A 27872-nucleotide genomic window follows, 5' to 3' on the forward strand; every position below is an offset into this window, starting at 1 on the left:
CTTAGAGGTGCCCCCTGAAACCTTAACCAACTACCTGTGTCGGCTGACTGGTTCTAGCAGCCTGCCACACTCAAGACATGTTGCTGGCCCCATGGGGAGAGTGCCTTTGTCACTCTGTGGCCAGTAACAAAGCCTGCACTGGGTGGAGATGCTAACACCTCCCCCAGGCAGGAGCTGTAACACCTGGCGGTGAGCCTCAAAGGCTCACCCCCTTTGTTCCAGCACCGCAGGGCACTCCAGCTAGTGGAGTTGCCCGCCCCCTCCGACCACGGCCCCACTTTTGGCGGCAAGGCCGGAGGAAATAATGAGAATAACAAGGAGGAGTCACTGACCAGTCAGGACAGCCCCTAAGGTGTCCTGAGCTGAAGTTACTCTAACTTTTAGAAATCCTCCATCTTGCAGATGGAGGATTCCCCCAATAGGGATAGGAATGTGACCCCCTCCCCTTGGGAGGAGGCACAAAGAGGGTGTACCCACCCTCAGGGCTAGTAGCCATTGGCTACTAACCCCCCAGACCTAAACACGCCCTTAAATTTAGTATTTAAGGGCTCCCCTGAACCTAAGAATTTAGATTCCTGCAACTTACCGAAGAAGAAGACTGCTGAGCTGAAAACCCCTGCAGAAGAAGAAAGAAGACACCAACTGCTTTGGCCCCAGTCCTACCGGCCTGTCTCCTGCCTTCTAAAGAACCCTGCTCCAGCGACGCTTTCTCAAGGACCAGCGACCTCTGAATCCTCAGAGGACTGCCTTGTTCAAGAGGAACAAGAAACTCCAGAGGACAGCGGACCTGCTCCAAAAAGACTGCAACTTTGTTACAGAGGAGCAGATTTAAAGACCCCTGCAATCCCCGCAAGAAGCGTGAGACTTGCAACACAGCACCCGGCGACCCCGACTCGACTGGTGGAGAACCAACACCTCAGGGAGGACCCTCCGGCGACTCCGAGACTGTGAGTAACCAAAGTTGTCCCTCCTGAGCCCCCACAGCGACGCCTGCAGAGGGAATCCCCAGGCTCCACCTGACCACGACTGCCTGACTCTAAAATCCCGACGGCTGGAAAAGACCCTGCACCTGCAGCCCTCAGCACCTGAAGGATCGGAACTTCAGTACAGGAGTGACCCCCAGGAGGCCCTCTCCCTTGCCCAGGTGGTGGCTACCCCGAGGAGCCCCCCCTTGCCTGCCTGCACCGCTGAAGAGACCCCTTGGTCTCCCATTGATTTACATTGGAAACCCAACGCTTGTTTCTACACTGCACCCGGCCGCCCCAGTGCCGCTGAGGGTGTACTTTTTGTGTGAGCTTGTGTCCCTCCCGGTGCGCTACAAATCCCCCTGGTCTGCCCCCGAAGACGCGGGTACTTACCTGCTGGCAGACTGGAACCGGGGCACCCCCTTCTCTCCATTGAAGCCTATGCGTTTTGGGCACCACTTTGAACTCTGCACCTGACTGGCCCTGAGCTGCTGGTGTGGTGACTTTGGGGTTGCTCTGAACCCCCAACGGTGGGCTACCTTGGACCCCAATCTTAACCTCGTAGGTGGTTTACTTACCTGCAAAAACTAACATTACTTTACCTCCCCCAGGAACTGTGAAAATTGCACTGTGTCCACTTTTAAAACAGCTTATTGTGTTTTATGTGAAAAGTATATATGCTACTGTAATTATTCAAAGTTCCTAAAGTACTTACCTGCAATACCTTTCAAATGAGATATTAATGTAGAATTTGAACCTGTGGTTCTTAAAATAAACTAAGAAAAGATATTTTTCTATAACAAAACCTATTGGCCTGGATTTGTCTCCGAGTGTGTGTTCCTCATTTATTGCCTGCGTGTATGTACAACAAATGCTTAACACTACTCCTTTAATAAGCCTACTGCTCGACCACACTACCACAAAATAGAGCATTAGTATTATCTCTTTTTGCCACTATCTTACCTCTAAGGGGAACCCTTGGACTCTGTGCATACTATTCCTTACTTTGAAATAGTGCATACAGAGCCAACTTCCTACACTAACTATAACGTCCCTGTAACCTGAGGCAAACCCCTGTAAGCACGCAACCTTGCACAATGCACAGCCTTCGCCCGTGCACAGCAGAGGTTGCCCGCAAGACCTAGTCTGCAGCCAGACCCTGCGGCAAACACCACCAAACCCCATGCTGTGCACAGGCCTGTGGCCATGCGTTGCGGAAGTTGGCCGAGGCCTCTCTCGGTGTCAGAATAGCTGAGAGAGGGTGTATCTGTGGGGGAGAGTGACCATGAGAGTGTCTGTCTGGGTGGGAGAGCGCATTCAGCAGTATTTTAGGCGGTACGTCAGTGTATGCGTGGGTCTGTGAGAGGGTGCATGAGGCTGTCAGTGGGTCTGTGTGTGGGTGTATGAGAGTTTGAGTGGGTCTGTGAGTGGGAGCATAACTGAGGGGGTCTGTGAGTGGATGCGTGAGGGTCTGACAGGTTGTGAGTGGGAGCATGAGGCTCTGAGTGGGTCTGTGAGTGGGTGCATGAGTGTCTCTGAGTGGGTCTGTTAGTGGGAGAAAAAGACTGAAAGAGAGGGAGAGATAATTAGTTTTTTAGGCTTAGAAGTATGTATACTTAGAATGAGATATTTCTGCACAATTTGAAAAGTAATTTGTATTTAAATATACTAAAAAGAGTAAATTAGTGATCCCCAGGGATCCAGGGGAGGCCCAAGCACCCCCCGCACCCAATTTGTTTAATGCCCTAGGGGGTGGTGGTCCCCGGGGCTGCGGGCCGAGCAGCCCCCCACACCCAACATGTCAAATGCCCCAAGGGGTGATGGTCCCTGAGGTGCTGGGGGCCACAGGTCCCCCGTTCATATTTCAGTAGAGCCCCGGGGAGGTGGTGGTCCCCGGGGCTGTAGGGGAGACCATCTGGCCTCCCTCACTTCTTTCCATTTCGCATTTCTTCTCCAGGGGTGGTGATCCCTGGGAGCCACATGGACCCCTGCTTATATATTACTATTCGACCCGGGAAAGCGGTGGTACCCGGGGCTGTTAGTGGGCTAAGTGGCCCACCCCATAAAAAAGAAAAAAGTGTCCCTGGGACCTGTCCCACCCATAGGCCTGCTTAAAGACACGCACAGGAGCCCGTGCTTGTTTGTTTCTTTAAATTTGCAGCGGATTCGCAACCCTGTTGCAAATCTGTGATAATTGTTTTTTTTTTACTGCTTTTTAGCCCTGGCGGGGTCCCTTTGGGACCCCAGCACCAGAGCTAAGGGTCAGGGTGTTTCTACCCTTGCCCCTTTTGTACTTTTTATTGTTTTTTTTCTGGGACTCGGCTGAAGTCCAGACCCAAGATGGCTGACAGCACTCGAACAGCTTTGTTGTTGAAGTATTGTCAGTGAACCAGCTCTCAGCATGAAATCGGGAGGGGTCACAATCCTTTGCATCCCTTTATATAAAAATTTGGATTTTCTTTAATTTCTCTAAAACATACTGAACAGATTAACACCAAAACAAAAACAGGTTGCATTCCGGGCTAGGACCTATCTTTCTGTGAAATTTGATTTAAATCTGTCCAGTAGTTTCGGTGCTAACTCTGTTCAAAATCCCTATGAAAAAATGAAGAGGGAAAACGTGTTTTAGAACCCCCACTTTTTCTCGCCCCCCCAAAGACGGATCACCCGAACCTTTCCAGACAGCAGCTGACGTGGCTGGCAAATTTGTTTGGAAAGTTTTGTGAAGATTCGTCAACTGGCCCCAAAAATATAGGCAAGTAAAAAATGCTTTTTATGTAGATATAGTTATATAGGTCCTAACTATAACTACCTAGTAGCAATCGTCACTAGGAAATGATATATTCTACCGCTGGCATTACCATGCCTCCACCCCCAAACACAATATGCGGACAGCCTTTCACCACCCCCACCCATTCTGTGGGGGGCAAATGGGGGCCATAAGCCAACTAGACAACAGAAAGGTTTTTAAAACATTTGATGTGGGGGCTGTCCATTATGGGCAGGGCCATGCATGCACCCCAAAAAGGGCTCAACAAACCTTCGGCTCCCCTGTGAGGCACATGGGGCAATCACCCCCAATTTTCCCACCCCAGGGGGCAGAAAGCCCACTAGACACCAGGGACTGCATTTACGCAGTATTTGGGGTGGGCACAGCTCCCCTGAGCATGTGGCCGGGCTCCCACGCACCCTGTGGCCCTATAGACTTTAAGACCCTAGGAGGTTGGATAGCAATTTTCACGCCCAATCTGCCCCCACCTCGTTGGGGGGCAGAAAGCCCACTGAACACCAGGAATTCAAAATGGCATCAAAACAAGAGAAAGGGGGAGCGGTCTTCTGTTGCATCGAGCTACACCCCTGCCACAGATGGGGGAACAATGTCTTTCTGTCCCTTTGGGCAGATAGGTTTGTCCAAATTGGGGAGGTTGCCCCCATATCTGGGTGAAGGGGGCAGAAAGTCCAAATGACACCAGGGATTTTTCCTTTCGGATAAAATAAAGTAATGTGGGTATTGTACTCTGGCATTGGCCACAGCCCCACCCCAAAAGGGACAAACCATTCTTTTTGAGCTGTTAAAAGCACTACAGCACTCGTGTGTCGGGTTTACTGCCCGCGACAGGAACCGATAAAACCAAATTCAATGGGAGCCATTCCCAGGAGGAATATATAACAGCAGAAAATCTGTTATTACCTGTTGGATTTTGCTGCAGTTCTGTATTTCAAATATAAACCAGTGTGTAAGAAAGAAGACATTTTGAAAAATGTTAGTATGGATATCAATAAATTCAGAGATGTACTATTAACCACTCCTCCTAAACACTATGGCCCTCATTCTGACCTTGGCGGGCGGCGGAGGCCGCCCGCCAAAGTCCCGCCGTCAGGTTACCGTTCCGCGGTCGAAAGACCGCGGCGGTAATTCTGACATTCCCGCTGGGCTGGCGGGCGGCCGCCTTCAGGCCGCCCGCCAGCCCAGCGGGAAAGAGGCTTCCACGATGAAGCCGGCTCGGAATCGAGCCGGCGGAGTGAAGGCTGTGCGACGGGTGCAGTTGCACCCGTCGCGTATTTCACTGTCTGCGCAGCAGACAGTGAAATACATTTAGGGGCCCTCTTACGGGGGCCCCTGCAGTGCCCATGCCAGTGGCATGGGCACTGCAGGGGCCCCCAGGGGCCCCGCGACCCCCCCTACCGCCATCCGGTTCCCGGCGGGCGGACCGCCGGGAACTGGATGGCGGTAGGGGGGGTCGGAATCCCCTCGGCGGCGCAGCTAGCTGCGCCGCCTTGGAGGATTCCAATGGGCGGCGGTACACTGGCGGGTGACCGCCAGTGTTGCCGGTCCGACCGCGGCTTTACCGCCGCGGTCGGAATGCCCATTGGAGCACCGCCGGCCTGTCGGCGGTGCTCCCGCGGTCCTCCAACCCGGCGGTCATGGACCGCCAGGGTTGGAATGACCACCTATATCTTGTACCCATTTCAGAAATACATAGCTTTCCTTGATACTAATTTTTCACTCTTCGTACTTCACCATATGAATTGGTTTTCAATGAGTACACAATGGAAAACCATTGTATGGGGCAGCTAAGTTGTTGGCTCTGGGTACTTCGGGTTTGGGGAAAACCTAAAACCCCTATGTATCCACACAACCAGAAGGGTCTAGCAGCCTTAATAGTATTTTGCTTTTGTAAACGGGCCATCGTGACAAAAAGTTACAGATGAAAACATATCACAAATGGCCGTTTTTTTCATACTCATTTTTTATATTTTTTTATTTCAATATTTTGTTTCTTTGGGAAAAGCTTGGGGGTTCTACACATAGGACCTCTTACTGAATTCAGACTTTTGTCTGTTTCTCAGAAATCTTTAGCTTTCCCTGATCACCCATAGGGTTCATACCCTATGGGTGAAAGCCCAAAAATAGGAAAAATTGGCTATCTCTTAGAAAAATGCCAAACCGGTGGTAAAAACAAATTAAGTATTTTAATTCAACTCTGCATGTTCCTGAATGCTGGGAAGATAATGGCTTTAGCACAGCAAACGTTTTTGTTGATGCCATATTAGGAATTTTTTTTTTTTGCTGGGCACATTCCATAAACATCTCAAAATGTATCTATATTTTTACCATTCATATCCATAGGACTCCACGGCCCCTGATTACCTTCAGCATCCTCAGGATGTTGGAAAACAAAGGATGCAGATTTTAAGTGGATACCTTATGTGAGAAAAAAAAGTTATGGAGCTGTGATGGCAAACTTCCCAAAAGCCAACAAAAACTCAGAACTGAAGGGGCAAGCCCCAGCAGTTGAGAGGCTTTATCCAATAAAGGTTCCGCTTACCTTCAAATCTTTGTTCAGCCTCACATTTCAACTTGCTCCTTACACCTATCCAATTTCAATCTGATTTGCATTTTTAGGTTTAAACAGGCAAGAACTGGCAGCATGTCCTTTTATTTTCTCAGTGCTTTTCACTGGCACAACGTGCCTCAGGTATTAAGGCCCTGATTTATTCTTTTTGGTGCAAAGCTACACTAACACAGTTTTGCACCAAAATGTTTAGCACCGGCTTGCACCATTTCTATGCACCAGCCAGGCACCATATTTATGGAATGGTGTAAGCCGGTGCAAAGGGTAGGCTACCATCAAAAGAACCGACATTAGCTGGGTGGGGCTGGTGGTATGGAAGAAGGGGGTTTTGCACAAAAAAATGACTTTAGGCAGGTTACAGTAAAATAAAATATGACTCTAACCAGATTAGCGTCATTTTATGGTGCTAAACCTACCATGCCACATGACTGCTGCCTTAGAAAAGGCAGGAGTCAAGCCCACCACCCCAATGGCCAGCACAGAGGACAAGGGTCCCCTGGGCATGGCCACTGCACCCTGTGCCATGTATGGGGGCCCCTTTCAGGGCCCCCAATGGCACTTTAAAAAATAAAATACTTACCTGTACTTACCTGGGATGGGGTCCCCCATCCTCCGCTGTCCCTCTGGTGTGGGTGGGGGTGTCCCTGGGGTCTGGGGAGGGCACATGTGGGCTTATTCCATGGTGTTCCACCATGGAAATAGGCCCACAGGTCCCCTAATGCCGGCCCTGACCCAAGCGTTAAAAAATGGGGCAAAGCAAGCTTTGCACCATTTTTTTACCCCTCTTCCCTCCTGTGTACCATTTTTGCACTGGAGTATAAATATGGCGTTAAGGCCATAGAGTCATTTTTTTGTATGGGAACGCCTTCCCAGCATCTCATTAAGGCAAGGTAGATTTCCACTTCCAAAAAATATGACTTTAACTCCATAAATTTGGCGCTAGACTGGTCCAGAGCCAAAGTATAAATAGGGTGTTTGTTTTGCAATGAATTAGAGTTTCAAAAAATGATGTTAATTAGGTGCAAACAGAGTATACATTTGCCCCTGAGATCCCTAAATTCAGAACTCACTTTCATAAAAGGTCCTAAAGGTAGGCTGTTTAACTCTAAGTCTACTACCTTTTCTGATTCTTCAGTCTTGTTTTTTTGCCTCTCAGCACCAGGACACCTGAATTCTCGCGTATTTGCTGTGATGTATAAATACAATATCTATTCACTCATATGGCAAGTCTCTCAACTACTGTAGAACCTCCATGCGCATTTGAAAGATAACATGGAAAAGCAATGGAGACCAGGGCCTAACTCATGTTTCCCTGGCTTTCTCGTTCAGTCCCATCGGGGTTCAGAGCAGAAGGGCTATAATTTTGTGTTTCAGTTTTATAGTAGCTAGAATATAAATGCGAAATCCAAAACAAAACAAGGTTTTAATCCATGATTTTAATTGTTCATATATGTACCCAAAATATATCGCACTGTTCTCTTAGTATCTCTTCATCTTTGCAGGTGACCCTCCTCCTCTACTTTGACACCCGAATAAACAGTTTCTCCACAGGACCTTTTATTTTAAATAAAAAAATGGCTCGGGTTTGTACACTGAAAGTTGCACATATTTGTACAAAAAACCCTCACCATGTCGAAGAAGGTCATAAACGTCACAGCATTTTAAAATGCAGGGGGTTGGGCTTTGTTTTCTTCTGTCTTCATGTCCAATCTTCCTCGTCAGATTGTTTTGAGGATCTGTCTAGATTGCTTTTCCCTCGCCTCTTCTGCCGCAGTTCTTCTCGAAAGTTGTACCTGAAAAGGTCTGGATCCTCGTCACACATTTCTCTGTACACATTGCACAGATTCTTAAATTGTAGCATCGAAAGTTGCTTTGGTCGTAAAGTTGGGTCCACATCTGCCAACATCAACATTCGCTCCGTGAATTTCAACCGTTGAGCTTCTGGAAACAGCATCCTAATTTGGAAAGCATTGAGAAAGGTATAGAAAGTCAACACTCGTCATCAACCTTTATTTCAGTTACTGGCAACCGCAAAAAGTCAAATACGTAATTAAAAAAGCATGATATTTGCTTAAAATTAAATCAAAAGTAATTCACAGATTAAAGGTTAAATTATAGTATCGACAATGAATTAATAACAAAAACAATTTTTAACAACCAACAGCCCACAAATCAAAGCTGATGAAAAAAAAACTGATTTGCATCTGATAAAACCCATTTCTTCAAATAAAGACGCAAAAAAATCTACTCCTGTCAGGTGTATAAGACAGACAGGGAAAGCTAGGCTCCATATTTATACTATTTTTGCGCCCCAAAGTGACGCAAAAGCGGCGCAAACTTATAAAATACAATTGTATTTTGTAAGTTTGCGCCTCTTTTGCGTCAAAAAAGACGCAAATGCGGTGCTAAAAAAGTATATACATGGGCCTTAGGCCCATATTTACACTTTTTGACACAAATCAGTGATAGGGCAGATATGCGTCAAAAAGTTTACTGCCGGCTAACGCACCAGCCGGGCGCCTTATTTATTGAATGACGTTAGCTGGCGCTGCAGCCTGGTCACCGTCAAAATAAATGACGGTAACCGGGCAGCGGAGGTGAAGGGAATATGGGGGTGTGCGCCAAAGAATGGTGCAAGTCAGGTTAGAGTCAAAAATATTGGCTCTATCCTGACTCATGCCATTTTTTGACGCACAACCCCCATGGAAATGACTCCTGTCTTAGCAAAAGACAGGAGTCATGCCCCCCTGACCAATGGCCATGCCCAGGGGACTTCTGGACACAGTGGCATGTAAGGACCCAAGTTAGGCCTCCTATGCCACTTAAAAAAAAAATTATACTTACCTGCACTCTCCATGGATGGGTCCCCCCCATCCATGGGTGTCCTCCAGGGGTGGGCGAGAGTGGCAGGGGGTGTCCCTGGGTGCAGGGAAGGGCACCTGTGGACTGCTTCCATGCTCTCCCACCATGGAAATGAACCCACAGGTCCCTTAATGCCTGCCCTGACGCAGGTGTTAAAAAACGGCGCAGATCGGGCTGGGTGCCATGTTTTAAGGCCCGCCTCCCCTGTGCGTCATTTTGACGTTGGAGGCTAAATAAGGCGCACATGTCTTAGAGTCATTTTTTGCCCAGGAACGCCTATCTTGCATGTTATTAGCGCAAGGTAGGTTTTCACGTACAAAAAATTACTCAAACTTCATAACTTTGGCGCTAGACAGGTCTAGCGCCAAAGTATAAATATGGAGTTAAGTTTGCGCCGAATTTGCGTAAAAACAAATGACGCAAATCCGGCGCAAACAGAGTATAAATATGGGCCTAAGTGCCTTAAGATCTGCATAGAACAATTGTCAAAACGGCAAAGATTCAAATGTTCTATTGCTACACAACCTTTAGTAAAAGATAGAAAATAGAAAATGATGAATAATGCTTATCCAGAAGCATGTTAAAATAAAGTGTTCTTTTCTACCAACATTCGGTAATGCCAATTGTTTTTTTGTTTTTTTAAGTAAAAAGTGAGATTTCACCAAAGGTTTGGCTTATGCTAAGACTGCCGCAGGGAGTATCTATGGTGACGGAGAACACTCTTTACCCATGCCTTATCATTTTCAGTCGGGATTTGTAAAAAATGTAGGTCTGCCTAGTTTGCAACACACATCATGAACATAATTTAGCCCTATGTTGGTCTGCGACTAGCCCCTAGCATGGATATTTTGTTTCCCTATTCAGCAAAGTAGAAGGAATAGTTCGGATGGACCACCGTTATAATAAAGGAGTTAATTTAGTTGAAGCCTCCAAATATGGTACACCGAACTGTGCTGGGCTAGAAAAGTGGGAACTGCTACTCAGTATATCCAATGGCCTTTTACAAAGTCGTTTTTTCTTCCATCTGCAAAAACATAAGATCAATAAAACCCCAAAATCCTTCGCCACAGGAGACCAAGGAAAGACATTTAGGGGGTTATTCCAACTTTGGAGGAGGTGGTAATCTGTCCCAAATGTGACGGATTTACCACCAGCCGTATTACGAGTTCCATAGGATATAATGGACTCGTAATACGGCTGGTGGTATATCCGTCACTTTTGGGACGGATTACCACTTCCTCCAAAGTTGGAATAACCCCCTTACTGTTTTAGATCTCCCAATGGCTTCTTGCCGAGCCTGGGAGGAAAACTGAGGACTGCATCAAGTGACTGAATAATTTACAATCTTCTTGACTGCAAATTATGAGACCATCTACTACTATTACCAAATACAATATCCAAATATGAAAATGCCTGTTTTTTTTCTTTCAGTCACATGGATTTTAATTGAAAGGTTCAGGTTTTAGTGCACTTCAAACCAAAGAGCACAATAAAAGTGTTAGTAATGTTGGTACTTATATCTCTCGCCCATAAATGTCGAGAAGCATTCACCCATTGCTTTAGACCACTGGCTGTAGAGATCATAATTATGGTGTAATGAGCGTACAGTAAAGCCGGAATAGTCCTTCTCTCTAACTGAGTCATAACTTGACTGACAGTCACTAGGGCAGGGGCAGATCATAAACATACACTGTGAAAAGAATAGGAACTAAAAAGCAGCAGTGCCAAACAACTCTTGGCAAGTTAAACAATTCAGAACATTCGCAAAGTCAGCACTCAAAATACACAGTTGGCAGCCATCAGCACAATACCTTTCAACATCTACTACAAAATTTAACAGAGAGTAAATGTTCCTCAAAATCTGATCGTTGACATGCTGAGCATTAGTACTTACTGGTTAACTGACACAACATTACCTAACTTCCTCTCTCAAGTGAAGTTGGCTTGGCATGTTATATCTAGTGTTTGAGCAGCGAGGCATTCCACACGATATTACCACTCAAAAAGTGGAGAACGTAGTTCTAGAGCAGGTTCAGAAACACTCAGTTTCAAGTGAAAAACTCATGCCAAGGTTCCCAATGTAGGAAATAAAGTCGGAGTTCTCTCTATCACCAAATCTGCTGGCAGAATGGGAACTCTTGCATGTTCCAGCACTGCAGTCTTCCACGTTTTTGAGGCCCTAAAGTAATGGACAGGCATGGAGTTGCTATTTGACTATTCCTTATGAAAACAGGATGGAATTCTTGCCTAGTACCTGGGTATTCAAGAAATCAAACTGAGACCGCATTACACACAGTATCTAAGGGGTGCAAAATATGTGCGTGCCTGTTTTTTTGCACCCCCTAATACATAAGGGCCTACAGGGGCTTAGCAGACCCTTATGTAATACAGATAGAGCATGCTCTATTCGAAGAAGACTCACTCATTCACATGGTGGACGGTCCCATTCAAATGACAGAAGCACTTTGCCTCGGAGCCTGTGCACAGGACAGGGGCGCAGAAGCAAAATGGCCATTAGGTGGCACACTGATTGTGCTCCACAAAGAGGGGGTGCACAGTCAGTGCACCCCTTGAGGGCAGCTCTATAGATGAGGAATAAGGGAGCCCATGGATTCCACAAACATTTCCCTGCATGCGGGTACTGTCAATCAATGCAACCATCTGCAGGGGGATCTCTGCCCCCCTTTGAAGCACAGTCAGTTGCATCAAAAAAACATTTACATGGCCCTGCTCGCCAACATCCTCTGCCCCCACGGAATCACCATCATCTCGTACACAGTTGACACCCAGCTCATTATCTCCTTCACCGGGAACCCTTCCACCGCCAAGACAAACCTCCACACCGGACTCCTCGACATCGCCAACTGGATTACAGCAAGCCACCTCAAACTCAACTCCACCAAAACAGAAATCATCATCTTTGGACTCAACAAGACAGTATGGGAGGACTCCTGGTGGCCCACCGCCCTAGGACCACCCCCAACACCCTCCACCCACGCATGCAACCTCAACATCATCTTAGACTCATCTCTCTCCATTGCCCAGCAAATCAACAGACCTTCAAATGGATTCCCATAGAAACCAGAAAAACTGTCACCCATGCACTCATCAGCAGGAGATTAGACTACAGAAACGCCCTCTACACTGGTACCACAGTCAAGCTTCAGCAAAAACTCCAGCGAATCAAGAACCCACCCGCACGTCTCATCCTCAACCTCCCACACCATGAACACATCCCCGCTCACCTCAGATCCCTTCACTGGCTGCCCATCAGCAAAAGGATCAGCTTCAAAGTCCTTATCCACGCTCACAAATCCCTTCACAACACTGGACCAGCCCAACTCAACAAACGAGTGAACTTCCACGCACCTACTCGACTTCTCCGCTCTGCTGACCTCGCCCTGCCACAGTTCCCCGCATCCAACGCACCACCTCCGGAGGCAGATCCTTGTCCTACCTCACCTCCAAGACCTGGAACTCCCTCCCCACCAACCTATGCAAGACCCAGGACCGCCTGACTTTCAGAAAGCACCTCAAGCCATGTCTTTTTGAGCAGTAAACGGCATCCCTCCTATCTGCCCCCCTCGGGTGAGTAGTGCGCTTAATACATTTTTTGATTGATTGATTCATCAACAGTGAAAGACAGAGCGGGTCTTAAACCGCTCAGTATTTCACTAATGTGCTGCGGCCAGGGCTGTCTGGAGTTTGCGTCTTCCCTGTGGGCAGTGCATTATCAGCAATAGGGCGTACTGTCCCTGTTTGCATTTGGTGCACTAATCTGATGGTGCGCCGTGGCGCAAACAGCAACGGTGCACCTCATTTGTAATACAGTCCCTGTTGTTTTATTTTCTCCTTTGTTGGGTAGACAGTTTGAGATGTACTTTTAGACATTATTCTAAGACCACTTCAATTATCTCGGCATTATATTTCCAGCGCCCTCAGAGTTCAAACAAGGACTAGTGCTTATAGAAAAGCATTCTTTCTTATAGCTGCAGCATCAATTATAATAAGCTTATCTTTGTCAACACAGACAACTAAGCTTTCTGTTGTAAACACTTTATCCCGAGGTCCTGAAAAAGATCTCCTTCTCATTAACAAGATTAATTCCCACACTTCACCACTGTCCAAATCCTTTTTTAATCTTTGTTCTATGGGTGAAGTTCTCTGTTGCCAAACTATCTGTGCATGAAAACGCCCTTCTTGGCCAGTAGGAATCCTGTGGGCTACTGGAAGTGGCAGCATCTTCTTTGAGGAGCTAGGGTGTTGCCCCTCATTGCGAGCTCTCACATTCATTAATTAAAAATGCCACTGATATTTTTTTAATTAATTCATAGTGGTTTACTACTGCTGTGGCACAGGGTTATGTTGCTCGTGTCTGGTCAGGGCAGTGGTGGCCAATCCTGTTTATTGACAGGCAGCAAGTATTAAGTCATGTGCATGTCAGGTTGGACATGTCTCTCACTGTGACCAGCCTGAAAGGCGTGCTTAAGGCTTCTTGAACCTATGCTGTAAAGAGTTACAGGGAACACTGCACAACTCCCACAGTCTCCTTTGGAGTGCTGTGTTCACTCCCTCCACCATCACCATCAATTTTTGTACTGCTGTTATGCATGCTATGTTTGCTGCTAAAAATACCATGTGAGCAATGACAAGACTGGTCGAGGTCAATATAGTTCAGGCTGGCCAATCCCTAAGGACCTGTGCTCAAAAGCCAGCGCAGCAGTGGGAGTATTACAGAACAACTGCAATTGATGTGCAGATTTGTTTTGAAGCCAAAGAGTGATTGGTTATATTTCTGTTTGTTGCGGGTGACACAATATTTTTCTCATGAACAGTGCTATTGATGGCATTGTTCATGAGGTTGAAAAAAGCAGTTGTTTTGTTGCATCTTCTCTAGCCCATAGTGCTTGCTTCCAGGCCCTGCGTGAGTGGCATTCCAGGCGTGTTTTGGACTCGTCGATAGCAGAAGAAGTTAAAAACTTCAATTATTTGAGTGAGTGCATGCAGTGTTCAGCCAATCTCTTTTAGATCTCTGGACTAATTTACCTATTGCATGGACTAATAGTTAGCCATGATGTCGCAACAGCTTTCAATTCCTGTTGGCTAAATCAACCTTTCATTCCCGCAGTCACATCGGGTTGCAAAACAAGAAACATCTGCTATCACCAGCCCCAAATGTTTTGTGTGGTGAAACAATACTTTAGACAAGCACAGACTTAGCTAATGGGTCATGCCTATAGGCAAGCTATTGGCATTGCCAGTCAGATAGAGGTGGCCAACAGTCAATGGGACTTTAATTGTTTTTTTTTAAAAAGGACCAGTGATTTTCTCTCTTTACTGCAGTTGGGGGGGGGGGGTGGGGGTTGGGGAGAATAACCAACAGGAACAAGGAGGGGAACACAGACAGAGGTGAGGAGGAAGAAGCAACAAGGAAAGGGGGGTGGGAGGAGAAGAAGGTGGGGATAGAGGGGGAAGAAGCAATGTGGAGGGGGCTGGAAGGGGAAGAAGCAACACGAAAGGGGGGTGGGAGGGGAAGAAGCAACACGGATAGAGCTGGAAGGTAAAGAAACCACAAGAACGAGGGAGGTGAAGAAGCCACTTAAACGAGGTGGGTGGTGGTGAGGAAGCCACATGGATGGGAGAGGATGGAAGGGAAAGAGGCAACACGGACAGGGTGTGGAAGGAGACGAGGTTTGTAAATAAAGAAATAGTATCTCAATAAGAACACCAGCAGTGGAAAGACCATAAATGACCCCAAACAATCAGTACTTGGTCCATGCACCAGCTGAAAGAAGAGAAAGTAAAGCCAGTTTGCCCTGCCAATCTGGAATGCAGCAAATAAAAGTGACAATGAAGCCCACAAATGGTAAGCAATGGGCAGGCTCCAAGCCCCTTAAGAACAAATTATCTCTGGCAAGCGAGAGAGAATCTGCTGACGCAGCAAGACCTAAATAGGCTGTTTTCTTGTATGTAGCTTTTCATTACACTATTGTCACATTACTGTGATCGCACTATAAACTATTTGCTTTTTTTCTGTCATATTGTTTTAAACCATTTCATTGTATAGTATCTGTGATAGATGGCCTCACAGAATATTGTAGGAGGAAGACCTTCATTTCTTAAATGGACTGAAGCTTTGATACACCGTGTGCCAATGTCCTTGTATATGTAACCCTGTGGTGCAGGGACTGAAAAACATAAGCAAGGACTCCTTACGGACTGCTGCAAAGTACGCTTACAAGGGCATCTCTGACACTCCCAAACGAAAAGCCACTAGAAAGCCAAGTAGACAAATTGGATTTCTCTCTCTCTGTCCTTCTCTCCTCTCTGGGGCACTCTTGGGGCCAGATGTATCAAAGGGTTTTACCCATTCTGTGTCTATGGGAAAATGCGTTGGTACATATGGCTCTTAGTCTCTTGCCATGCTCTCTCATTTATAATTTCCTGATTTCTTTTCCCTGTAGTTTTTCCTTTTCCCATTCTCCCCCACGCACACTACACCTCTTATTTCTCTCTTCTATCTCACTTTTCTTTCTCTGTCCCCCAGTTCCTATTTTTTACATCTCTCTCTCTCTGCTCTCCTTCTTCCTCCCAATCTCTCTACTGCTTCACCCCCTCTCCATCCCCCCCTCTCTTCCTGTTATCTGTCACTGGACCTAATGTGTATATAACCTGTCGAGTCTTGAGACTCTCTCGTTCAGTACCCCATGTTTTTACTCCATTCGGCAGTAATGGCAATACTGAAGAAGGGGCGTAGGTACTATTGGTGCAGCAGTTGCAGTGGCACCGGAGCACACTGAATACAGATAATTGTTTGATTTTACTACCCCACCATTAACTGAAGGAGCAATTTTCCATGCATGCACCAGGGCTCATGGCATCCTTGCTAGGCTACTATACTGAGTAGCCAAGGAATATGAAATCTCTACAGCTTGAAGACTTTTACATGACAAAGGCTACAGATAAGACAAACCCATACATTTTTCGCTGACAGTAAAACCCCGTCAGAATTCTGTTTTCATTGAGGTGGTCATACGTCACATCAGTTTCTTAATAACTTACGGTCAGGTGTCTCGTAGATATACTTCCGGTTACTGATCCTGCCACTAGGAATCTGGAACGAAGAACTTATTTCCGAACTACGAGGTTAGGACTGACACTCCTTGACCCACTGTCAATCTCTCGGCTATTATAACGCTCAGTACTTGATACATTTGAAATACTAAAACGCTGACACGTCTTGTACATGCACCTTTATGGATAACTAAAATGTCTGCCAGCAAAGTGCCCTTCAAGTCCCAAAGATCTCTCAATGGAAAACGTCTCTGCTAGTTCTCGGCGGGTTGGCAACGGTGGGCAGTGTTATCGTGTACAGGCCACATTAGAAGTGCCCCGACCTGCTCCTCCGTCTCTTGAGCTAGGACAGGAAGTAAACAATTAAGGCAGAGGAAACCACTGAAGACGCACTCGGCATAGCATGCACCCCTCCATTACTCTGGCGTCACTAACGCACGTTATTGATGAGCGGACCCACATCTTATGTTGGCAATGCCAGAGTAATGGAGTGCAGCGGACGGCCATATATATTTTTTAGTGGTATATTTGGGTCACCGTGACGTGGTTCTTTAATGCTCGAGCCTTTCATCTGCTCCTTGGTCTGTACTTGTTTCAACCATGGGTAAGATTGCTACGAAGGACTAATCCTAGGAACACGTGAATATTAACACATCCTCTCTTTATATAAATAATCAAGGACTTTGAAAACGGCTGGCTTTTTATAGTTATGAGAACAGGCACTGCCTGTTTAGTGTGCGTCTGCTTTGTGAACCTGCAGCTGCGATCCGGCACAGGCTGTGAAATATGCAAATTCCACTAAATATTTGTGAAAAATAATCGCCTTATCCCGACTTTCATAGCAATCTAATGTGCAATGTTTTGTCTTAAGTTTCTCAATGTTTGAGAAAAATACTTCACATGAAGCGCCGTAGCTTTAAAACAAATATGCCCACTTAACACCGACGACCCCCACTTATGTGTTTTTTAACAACTTTTCTAAGCTCTCATTGATTTGTCTGCACGCTATATACATCCAATTACAATACAGCGTAAATCGTGCAACACGTATGTAGCCTCTACGAAATGATAAAAGTGTATTTTTTTTACCATGCGGGAGCACTTCACCTTACTACATCAGAATGAAGCGCACCACTGCTTCTAGTGGAATTTAATTAAAGTGGCAATTTTTAAACATGATCTTGCTATAAATATTCACCTCCCCTTTACAACAATGCCATTTGTGAACTAAGAGGCAAGTCAGTTGCCATGTGTACCCTGTAGTAGCAGTGAGATTTTTCTCTTCACGTTCTTTAACATAATTAATTTTAAAATTAAATGCTCTTGCTTTAAAAAATTCCTCAGAGGGAGACCGCTCCCGAACCGCCCCAGTTTCAGGCTCACTTCTAGGTTCAGCTTGACCCCAACTTTTACACCCTACCACTTTGAAAAGTCACCAGCCACCTCCGGTTACAGGTGCAAGCTGAATAAACATGAGAGTGAATATATGGAGGCTGGAACTAGGGCAGCTGGGAAGACATTTTGCACACTGGTGTATGCAGGAGGGAAAGATGTGAACTAAAAAGGGACAGAGTATGTGAAGTCCATGTGGTAGGATAGGGATGCCAGGAGGACCTGGTGGTCACGGTCAAGAAATATTAGGAAGAAACAATCTCCATTGTCAGTAATTCTTTACTGATTATCGAATACAGGGAAAGTCACTATCTCAGTGTTACTTCTAGGGTGGAATGTTCCACAGTAATGAGAGATGGATTGAGGTGAGATTTCTCAAGTATGTATAGGACCTCTTTGGTGTACAGGGAAAGTGGAAAAGTCACCTATGATCTCCCCTCTAGGTATTGTCTCTGAATTCACAAAATATAGAATACCTCCTCTATTCACAGGTGCATAATCCCAAAACATGTTAACAAAATATGTTTTCCATCAATATCCTATTAGCTAAAATAAAATGCACAGGCCACACTTCACTGAAATCAGTACTGCATAACCCTACAGATTAAAGATAAAAAATCAGGAAATGATGCCCCCATATTTAACTAAGCAGAGCAGTGAAATTATGATCCTACCATTTTCAAAATTCCAAAAGACTGCACTATCGAATCATGCACAGTAGGGAAACAGTTCTGCAGTTCGTTTTGGAAACCCAGAAAGGGTCGTAACAAGAAGCCCACGTTCAAAACTGTGGTCCCGAATCGCGAGGGAGCTTAGTGTGGCTTTAATGAATTTGGAGAGAATATCCATGGAAAAGAAAAGGTAGGATCAGGTAGCAAACTAACCCAACCCTAAATGTGATCAGGGCCACAGGGTTAAAAACTAAGCATACAAGTACTAGAGTATCTGCCCCGGGGCCCAAGTCCCCATGATAATACTTAGCAAATATACTGGCTGAACTCCAAGCAGCAGCAAAGGAAGGCATGCAGACGTTCTTCATCAGAGCATCAATGTCTGCCTTTTTTCTTTACAGAATGGGCAGCTGGCTTACCAGATAAAAGTCTATGAATTTTCTCGTAAAATGTAACTTTACAAAAGACAAACCATCTCATAATAGTCTGTTGAGAAGTCACACCTCGCCTGACAGCCTCATAACTTATAAAACGTTGTTTAGCTTTAAGACCATCTTTAGATCTCTCTAAATATTAATGGAAAGCTCTCTTAACATTATTAGTGTGTAATGACCTCTGCTGGGGTTAAGGGATTCGGGAAGAAGGCTGATAAAGAAACAGTTTGATGGATATGGAAATCTGAACCAACGTTAAGGGAAAAAAATGGAAAACTGCATAGGGCTCTTAATTGCAAAGAACTTGAAGCTGGCTCATATTTCTTGCAGAAGTAATTCCAACTAAGAAAGCAACTTCCCAAGAAAGGTACTGCAACTCAACCTTGTGCACTGTTTCAAAGGGAGGCCCAATTAACTGTGAGAGAACAATATTTAATTCTTAAGGAGCTGATAGCATCCTGGGGAAATACTTTTCTCAAACTCTCTAAGAAATCCTTAGTCACCGTAATGGTGCAGAAAGACATCGGAGAATGAGTTCTGTAGAAAACAATGCTAACAGCTAAATGCACTCTGACCGAGGAAAACTATAACCTAGATTTAGCTAGGAAAAAAGGTACAATAATATCGTTTCCTTCTGGCATGTTCTTAGGTCAACATTCTTGCTGATGTCCCATAAGCAGAATCTCTTCCACTTGAATGCATATGAAGACCTCATGGAATGGTGTTTTTACCTCTCTGAAGAATTCCATTCAATCTTCAAATAGTTTCAAATGTCCATATTGGAAGACCATATGAGACCAGTGTCAAATAGAGTGAATGAAGGCTGGGGTGGAGAATGCCACCTGACCTCCTGAAGAGTAGCTCTGATTTCATTGGAAGTCTGTTCTGAAGAAGCTGAGAAAACACGAGGAGGTCTGGGTGTCACCACTGACATGGGCAATCTGGAGTAATCAAAATCATCTTGGAGTTCCTGTGTCATAATTTCAGAATCACTTCAAGGAGGAGAGGAACTGGTCGAAAAACATACAGAAATCTATTAATTCAAAGGGCAATTTCCAGAGACCTGGGCCCCCATAATCTTGGAAGTCATAATCCAGGCATGCTGAGCTTTCTTCTGTTGTAAACTGATCAATACACAACATTCATCAGTCTAAGAAGATGCCTCCTAACACATCAAGACCCATTCATGCTGTTTTAACAAATTGTGACTTAATTCATGTGCTTTCATGTTCTGTGTATCTAGAAGATGCATTTTCATGAGATAAATACAACATTCAGCATCCAATGCAAGAAAATATGAGCTTCATGAGAAAGAACTCTGGATTTGGTCCTACCAGGCTTTTTCAAACAGTGCACTGTGGATGTATCCCCATACTGTGATAAAAAGGGAATGTGCCTTAATCAGTAGCAAGAACGACTTAACACCAGATGTCTCACTCTCAACTAAAACATGTTTATATAATAGGATTGCTCCTTTTGAGATCACACACCTTGAGTTACAAGAGTTCCCACATAAGTGGCCTAACCCTCCTTGAATGCATCAGTCTCCATAATGTGTGAAGGAGTATGAGGACGAAACCTCAAGTTCTTTCTCCAACACCACCACTTGAGGTACTGCAAGGCTCTGGAAGACATCTATAGCTTGTGGTTCCAATATTCTGATATCTGGCACCACTGATCTTTGAGGTATTCCTAACCTGGTTTCCTATGTAGTCCTGCTTCTCCTAAAAGCAAAATACAAGAGGCCTTAGAGCCCAGGAGGAAGGACACTTGTCTGACTGAAGGATAATGCAATAAATCACATTGAAATATTTTATTATGTAAAGATAGAAACCTCTCCTACAAAAACTACACTCTTTCTAGCTTTGTGTCTAGATCTGCTTCTAGATATTGGGTCAAATTAACTGCTTTAAATGGTATTTCTTGCGGTTGATGTTAAGACTCAGTTCTCGGAGAAGGTTTAATGTCAACTGTAGAACGCACATGAGTCTTGCAAATGATTGTGCCTTGAATATCAACAATCCAGACAGGGGTAAATGAAGATACCTTTTCTGCCCGGGAAGTCTATCTTAGTCCAAAAGTCAGAACCTTGTAAAGGGACTGCTTATGCACACTTTAAAGTGTGAAAGCATTCCAACCTTTGTTGCAGATCAATACATGAAAATAAGCACTGTGCAGATCCATCACACACACACATCCAAAACCTTGCTGATGAAGAGGAAACATTTGATGAAGTGACAACATTCTCAGTTTTTCTTTCTCGGTCCACCTATTTGCCCTATAACAATGAAGATCAATTAAACGGTAGCTCTACCATCTTCTATTGTGCATGAGGAGTCAGAGATGATATTTTCATCCATGAAGACTGCCTGATGGATATTGCATGGCTGACCGTATCCTTCACTGGAGTGATGCATATGTCTCTTGGCAGCTGCTCCACAAAATGGTTCACCGATTTCCTCAAGGACTAATTATACAGACTGATAGGGGTGTAAAAATCGCAGCGCAGTCAATACCAGAAGTTGTCTGAAACACCTTCCATCTAAAAAAGCATCCTATACACTACTCTATTTTTTTCTAGAGAACTGAATAAAGTGCAGCCAAATCTGCTATTTTTTGTCTGCAGACGCAACCACCAAATAGGCCGCCACAGGAACTTTGGATCAGAGTCCACGGAACACACCTTCTGCTTCAATCATCTTCCTACTGGCTGAACTGAGAACAAATTAACTAACATTTGCATCATAGATCACAAGCTAGAGGAGCCATAGGTGTTGGACCTTTTGCCTTCCTCCTCCTATTTTTCTGACCTTTTTTGTGGACTTTGGGACTATGAATACTTTACAACTGCTAATCAATGCTCAAGAGCATGTGCTCTCCCTTCTAAACTTGGTCCGATTGGCTTATACCTGATTGGCACACTTAATTTACCTGTAGGTCTCTTGTACAGTGGTATCCCTTATACCCAGGGCCTGTAAATTAAATGCTACTCTTGGGCCTGCAGCTTGTGCCATCAACAGAAGTAGCCTTTGAAACCTGTCTCAGCCACCACGAGACCTAGGTGCGCTGTAACTACCACAGGGACCTGGCATCTCAATTTACTTGCCAGGCCTGGAACTCCCATTTTACTATATATAAGTCACCCCTAAAGGAGGCCCTAGCTAGCCCTATGGACAGGGTGCTGTGTATGTAAAAGGTAGGACATTTGTCTTTATGTACTACATGCTCTGGTAGTGACAGACTATTTAGGTTCTCACTACTGTCAGCCCTGCTCCTCTCATAGGATTGCACTGGAAATTCCCTAACCTATGTCTAAGTGGTATTGTCTGATCTAAGAGGGGTGGTGTAGGCATGTTTGGCATGGTTGAGATGGTAGTGAGACATGCTGCTTCCTGGTGTAGGTGGATTTTTTATTACAATTATAGAAATGGCACTTTTAGAAAGTGAGCATTTCTCTGTGCTCACGACTGTTTTTTTTGTAGCTTGACTCCAATCCAAGTCTGGGGCAGAGTGACAGCTGGGCTTTTTCTCAGACAGCCTGTACACAGAGTGCATCTGCATACAGAATGGTCTTCCTGGGCTGGGAGTGGTAGAAGTGGTACACACCTGCATCTGTATAGGCTGTGCCCTGGCCTCACACAAAGGGGTCGTTTACCCCCACTGATGTCTGGAACCAGTGCTGGAGCAGAAAGGGGGCATTCTTGGAACGAACTGGTGCTGGGTGGAACCCCTATCCTCTCCTTTGTGTAAATTAGGCAAAATTAGTATAAGTACAAGGGGTTGCCCCCACATTGAGAGACACTGCATGGACACTGAAACCATATGCTACTGGAGGCGGCTGTCATGCTGCAAGGAACCCCCATTGGACTAGCCTGTTGTTGTGCTGATCTGCGGCCTTCTGGGCCACAAGAAGGACTGCCACTGTTCCAAGGACGCTTAGGGGCTTCCTCGTTCCTGTGATTCCAAGTTGTTTTCCAGAGTGGGGTGCCTACCTCCATCACCCCATCCCCCGTCCCCCAAAGTCTTCCACTTTCCTGCCATTTTAATGCTTAGTTCCTGCATTTCAGCACACAGAGCGCTGTATTGCCGGTCCAGAGCACCCCTTGCCTTATTATCAGTAGCGCGTGAGAAGCGGTTTCCTTCAGTCAGCACCTACTTGAATGCAAGGAAGTGCCCGTGTCGTGCGGTGTGTGCTCTCCCCGTTTGACGTGGGAGAAGCCATGAGTCAGCATGGACGAGCGAGCTCCCTTCAGTGCCCTCGAGGCACCAGCAGACACCAACTCCATGTTGAAGGATCACCGTTGTAGCCCGAGCCGTAGTGGCCATGTGAACTGGCTCATTCGGCGAAATATGCTTGAGGGGAGAGTCCGCCAATGTGCCTGGGACAGGTTTGCCCTGGGGTGAGAACAAATGAGTAGGAGTGCTGCCAAGAGGAAGCGCACAGCCGCTCAGGGGCTACCCCTTTGCATAGAGACCCCAGAGAGGCCTCCCAGCTGTTTCTTGTGCTTCTATGGTTAATCTTGTGTGGATTCACTGCCACAGCACATGATAACAAAGGAGCATGAGCTGAGGAGGCGGCTCCAGCGAGAAGGTATCGTGGCCCCCTCAGGTCTTGGCCACCCCCCTGTAAAGGAAAGCAGCGTTCCGGGAAGCCCTGGAGGCCTCCAGTCACGCTTCCCACTTGAGGTGGCTGGTTGGGAAGCCGCTGATGTCAGTAGTCATTCTGTGTGAACGTGGGCGACTGCCAGGGGTTTTGCTGGGTCATTGGCTCTATGCAGGGGACCACAAGAGGTCTCCCCACTGTTAGAAGAGCTGCGTGACTACTGCTTGTTTTCGCCGAGTACTAGTAACCTATGTGATGTTCTGACAACTGCTTGGGTAGCAGGGTATTACTGATATATGTCGTGTTTGGTCTAATGATTTATGTGCAATACAGTTTATTTTTATGTAACTTGTATGTAGTCCCTTCTATGTGGTATATTTATTGTGTCATGTGTTGTGTGTGTTGTGCTGGCGCTTTACACATTACCTCTGGGATAAACCTGACTGCTCATGCCAAGCCACCAAGAAGGCAAGCAGGGGTTATCTTGGGTGTGTAACTCCCTTGCCCTGACTAAAGTGGTGGACCCTGCCTGGCTGAGGTGCCTACCCTAGCCAACCAGAATCATCATTTCTAACAATAGGGCAAGGCTGTGACTTTACCTGGAGAGTTCCAAATATCACCAATGTTTGCACTGCCAGTGCTACAGTTTAGATACTAATCTTCCTTTCAACTATACCAGATAGTTTGTGAAAAGCAATGAAGCTGTCTGTGGGTGAAGCTCTCAGTGAAGCAGATCCCAATGACACTGATGAAAGGACAACCACATTTGTAGAGCAGATGGTGTTAGAATGGTATGACATACAACTGTGCCTTCTTATCCTCCTTGGACTAGGAGACTTACTACAAAGGTGTTGTGAGCGCCCACAATGAGGGCGATGCTCAGAATAACCATAACTACATGTTTTGAGTAACCATCAGGGAGACTCACCTCTGCCTCGAGAATGCAAAGAAACCAGTGTTGCACTAGAAAATTCTTTAGACTTTGTGGTCCTAGAAATGGCTACTAGAGCTTCAACAATGGAATTTGTGTGCAACCACAGTAATCCTCATTGACTGAGATTATTTAATGCAATTCACTTCTATGCTCCTGCAGCCATGACCCCTGTAATAACTTTTCACAAGAATTAACTAATGAAGCCAGGTACAACTTGACCTTGTAGGCTAAAAAGGTAGTGAAGAAATATATCTCCCAGAAGCAACGGTGTCTATCAAGCTGTGAAACAAGATCAGAATGGGGCTTTCATAACCACAGTGACAATTTACAGGGATACTGTAGGAAGGTGGCTCTGTATATACTATCTCAAAGTGAGAGATAGTGTGCACAGAGTCCAAGGGTTCCCCTTAGAGGTTGATAGTGGCAAAATTAGATAATACTAATGCTTTTTGTAGTAGTGTGATCGAGCAGTAGGCTTACCAGAGGGTACTGTTAGGCATTTGTTGTACACACACGCCCAATAAATGAGAACACACACTCAAAGACTTAACTCCTGGCCAATAGGCTTTTATGTAGGAAAATATTATTTTCTTAATTTATTTTAGAACCACAGCATTCAGAATTCAAGTAAGTACATAAATTGTAAGGTACTTGGCATAGGTAAATATAGAACTTTGAAGTAAAACAGTAATGTACAAAGTTTTGTGAAAAAGGGCAATAAGCTATTTTAAAAGTGGACACAAAAACAAGATTGAACAGTTCCTGGGGGAGGTAAGTACAAGTTAGTTTAGCAGGTAAGTAAGGCACTTACAAGTTCAGTCCCGGGCATAGGCAGCACACTGTTGGGGGTTCAAGTCAACCCCAAACACCCAGCACCAGCAACACAGGGCCGGTGAGGTGCAGAGGTCAAAGAGGGACTCAAATAACATAGGTGCCTTTGGAGACTAGGGATACTCAGGTTCCAGTCTGCTAGCAGGTAAGTACCTGCGTCCTCAGGGAGCAGACCACAGGGGTTTTGTAGACCACTGGGGGTTACAAACAGGCACACAAAATACACCCTCAGCAGCACAGGGCCTGCCGGGGCAATGTCGGTGTCGGTTTTGCATTGAAATCAATGGAGGGACCCGGGGTCACTCTGGCAATGCAGAGGGGGGCTTCTGGGGCCAGCCACCGATTGGGCAAAGATGAGGGCTGCCTGCTGGTCACTCCTGCACTGGTAGTTGGTTCCTCTGGGGCATGGGGGCTGAGTGTGCAGTGCTTCTTCCAGGTGTCGGGTTCTTTGTTACCGGGCAGTCACAGGATTCTCTCTGGATTCTCTTTGCAGGCGTTGCTGTGCGGGTGCAGGGTGGTCGTCTCAGGGTGTCCACGTCGTGGGAGTCGCCTGGGGGTCTTCACTGCAGTGTTGGTTCCTCTGGACACGAGCCGGGGGTGTCAGGTGCAGAGTTTTGGGGACCCATGCTTCAGGAGTGAGGTGGGAGTCCATTTAAAGATAGTTTCTTCTTAGATGTTCTGACAGAGCCGCTCTCCACAGGAGTTTCTTGGTCCTTTGGGTTGCAGGGCAGTCCTCTGAGTCAGCAGAGTTCGCTGGTCCCGCTGGATGCATCGCTGTTGCAGGTTCTTTGAGTCTGGAGACAGGCCGGTAGGACTGGGGCCTAGTCAGTTGTCTCAGTCTTTTCTGAAGGTCTTTCAGGTCAACAGTCCTTGTTAGGTCGTCAGGCAATCTGGTTTCCTCGGTGCAGGGTCATCCCTAAATACTAAATTTAGAGGTGTGTTTAGGCCTGGAGGGCAGTAGCCAATGGCTACTGTCCCTGAGGGTGGCTACACCCTCCTTGTGCCTCCTCCTTGTGGTGTGGGGGAAATCCTCCAAAGCAAGATGGAGGATTTTCTAAGGAAGGGGTCACCTCAGCTCAGGACACCTTAGGGGCTGTGCTGGCTGGAGGGTGACTTCTCCTTGTTTTTCTCATTATCTCCTCCAGACTTGCAGCCAAAAGTGGGTGCTGTTTCGGGGGGGGGGCATCTCCACTAGATGGAGACTGGAGGTTTAAGGCTCACCGCCAGGTGTTACAGTTCCTGCTGGAGGAGGTGTGAAGCACCTCCACCCAGGACAGGCTTTGTTCCTGGCCACAGAGTGCACAAAGGCACTCTCCCCATGTGGCCAGAAACTAGTCTGGAAGTGGCAGGCTGGCAGAGACCGGTCAGCTTAGAACTAGCAGTTGGGCTGGTATTTCTCAATAAACTCACACTGGCATCAGTGTAGATTTATTGTGCTGAGAAGTTTGATACCAAACTTCCTAGTATTCAGTGTAGCCATTATGGAACTGTGGAGTTTGTATTTGACAAACTCCTAGACCATATACTCTTTATGGCTACCCTGCACTGACAATGTCTAAGAATTGGATTAGACACTGTAGGGCAGTGGTTCCCAACCTTTTGACTTCTGGGGACCCCCACTTTATCAATACTGCAAACCGGGGATCCCCACTGAATCATTATTGGAATCCCGGGATCCCCCCACTGAGTCATTTCTGAAAGTTGGGCACCCAATCTGTTAATATTATTTAATTTTCTCAGCAGTCACGGACCCCCTGAGGAGGCTTCGTGGACCCCCAGGGGGCCCGGACTACAGGTTGGGAACCACTGCTGTAGGGCATAATGCTCATGCAGCTATGCCCTCACCTTGTTTGGTGTCCATGCTGTCTACAGTTGTGACACCAGGCCTTCTTGGGATCAAGGTTTTTACCCTTATAACCATGTGTGGACTGTGAAGTGGCTCGGGGACCACCCGCCTGAGCAGGTTTTTGAGGCCCTCGTGAAGACTCTTTGTTTTTGTCCTTGGATATCTCACCACCTTTCCCTTGGGAAGGCTTTGTGACCCCGTTCTTTTGGTCACCCCCTGTGGAAGTCTTGGTCAACCTTGTCTTGACCCAGTGGTCTGCCTTCTTTCCCAATTCTTGGGGAGAAATTGGACCTAGGTCTACCAGATGTTGATGCAGGTTGTCATTGAAGCAATTACTTAACAGATATTCTTTCATAAATAAATTATACAGCCCATCATTATCACTTACTCCACTGCAGTTATCCAACCATCTAGTGTTTTGACTGAGAAGTCAACAAAATCAACCCTGAACCTAATTCTGTACTCCTCCGTTGAGAATCCAAAGCCCTCAACCAGGAAGCCTTCATGAGGTCATAGGATTCTGCATCCTTACCAGAGAGTGTGAGGAGTCTATCCCTACACTTTCCAGTGAATATTTCCCAAGGGAGAGCTCCCCAGTGAGAACTGCTTACTTTTCGGTTGAACAAGCCCTCTCAAAAGTTGTGAATCATTTGGTGATGTCATCACCTTCTTCATATTAAGTTACAATCCCTTTGGGGATTTTTAGGATGTCAGTATTCTCTCTGACCCTATTTAAATTGCTGCCACCATTTATGGGTGTTAACCCCATTTCTTTTCTTTCCCTTTCTATAGCTAGGAGCTGCTTCTCCAAAGCTAATCTCTTGGCCATCCTTGCTAGAAGGATGTCTTCTTCATGGAGGCTGCTCTCAATGCTTACAAAGGCACTGGACTCCCTTGTGGAAG

At 46.0% G+C, this 27872-nt stretch overlaps 1 protein-coding gene across 2 annotated transcripts in view; it reads right to left on the reverse strand.

Moving 5' to 3' along the window:
• Window positions 1-7739: 7739 nt before the first annotated feature.
• TFB1M (transcription factor B1, mitochondrial) overlaps window positions 7740-27872 on the reverse strand; it is a 391094-nt gene continuing 370961 nt past the window's right edge. For both annotated transcript variants that reach the window (XM_069234645.1, XM_069234647.1), the window contains one exon: window positions 7740-8277. In XM_069234645.1, coding sequence (XP_069090746.1) covers window positions 8022-8277 — 256 coding nt within the window. In that variant the 3' untranslated portion in view covers window positions 7740-8021. The remainder of the gene's footprint in view (window positions 8278-27872) is intronic.

Source organism: Pleurodeles waltl, chromosome 5 (genome assembly GCF_031143425.1).
Source record: "Pleurodeles waltl isolate 20211129_DDA chromosome 5, aPleWal1.hap1.20221129, whole genome shotgun sequence".
Taxonomy (NCBI): domain Eukaryota; kingdom Metazoa; phylum Chordata; class Amphibia; order Caudata; family Salamandridae; genus Pleurodeles; species Pleurodeles waltl.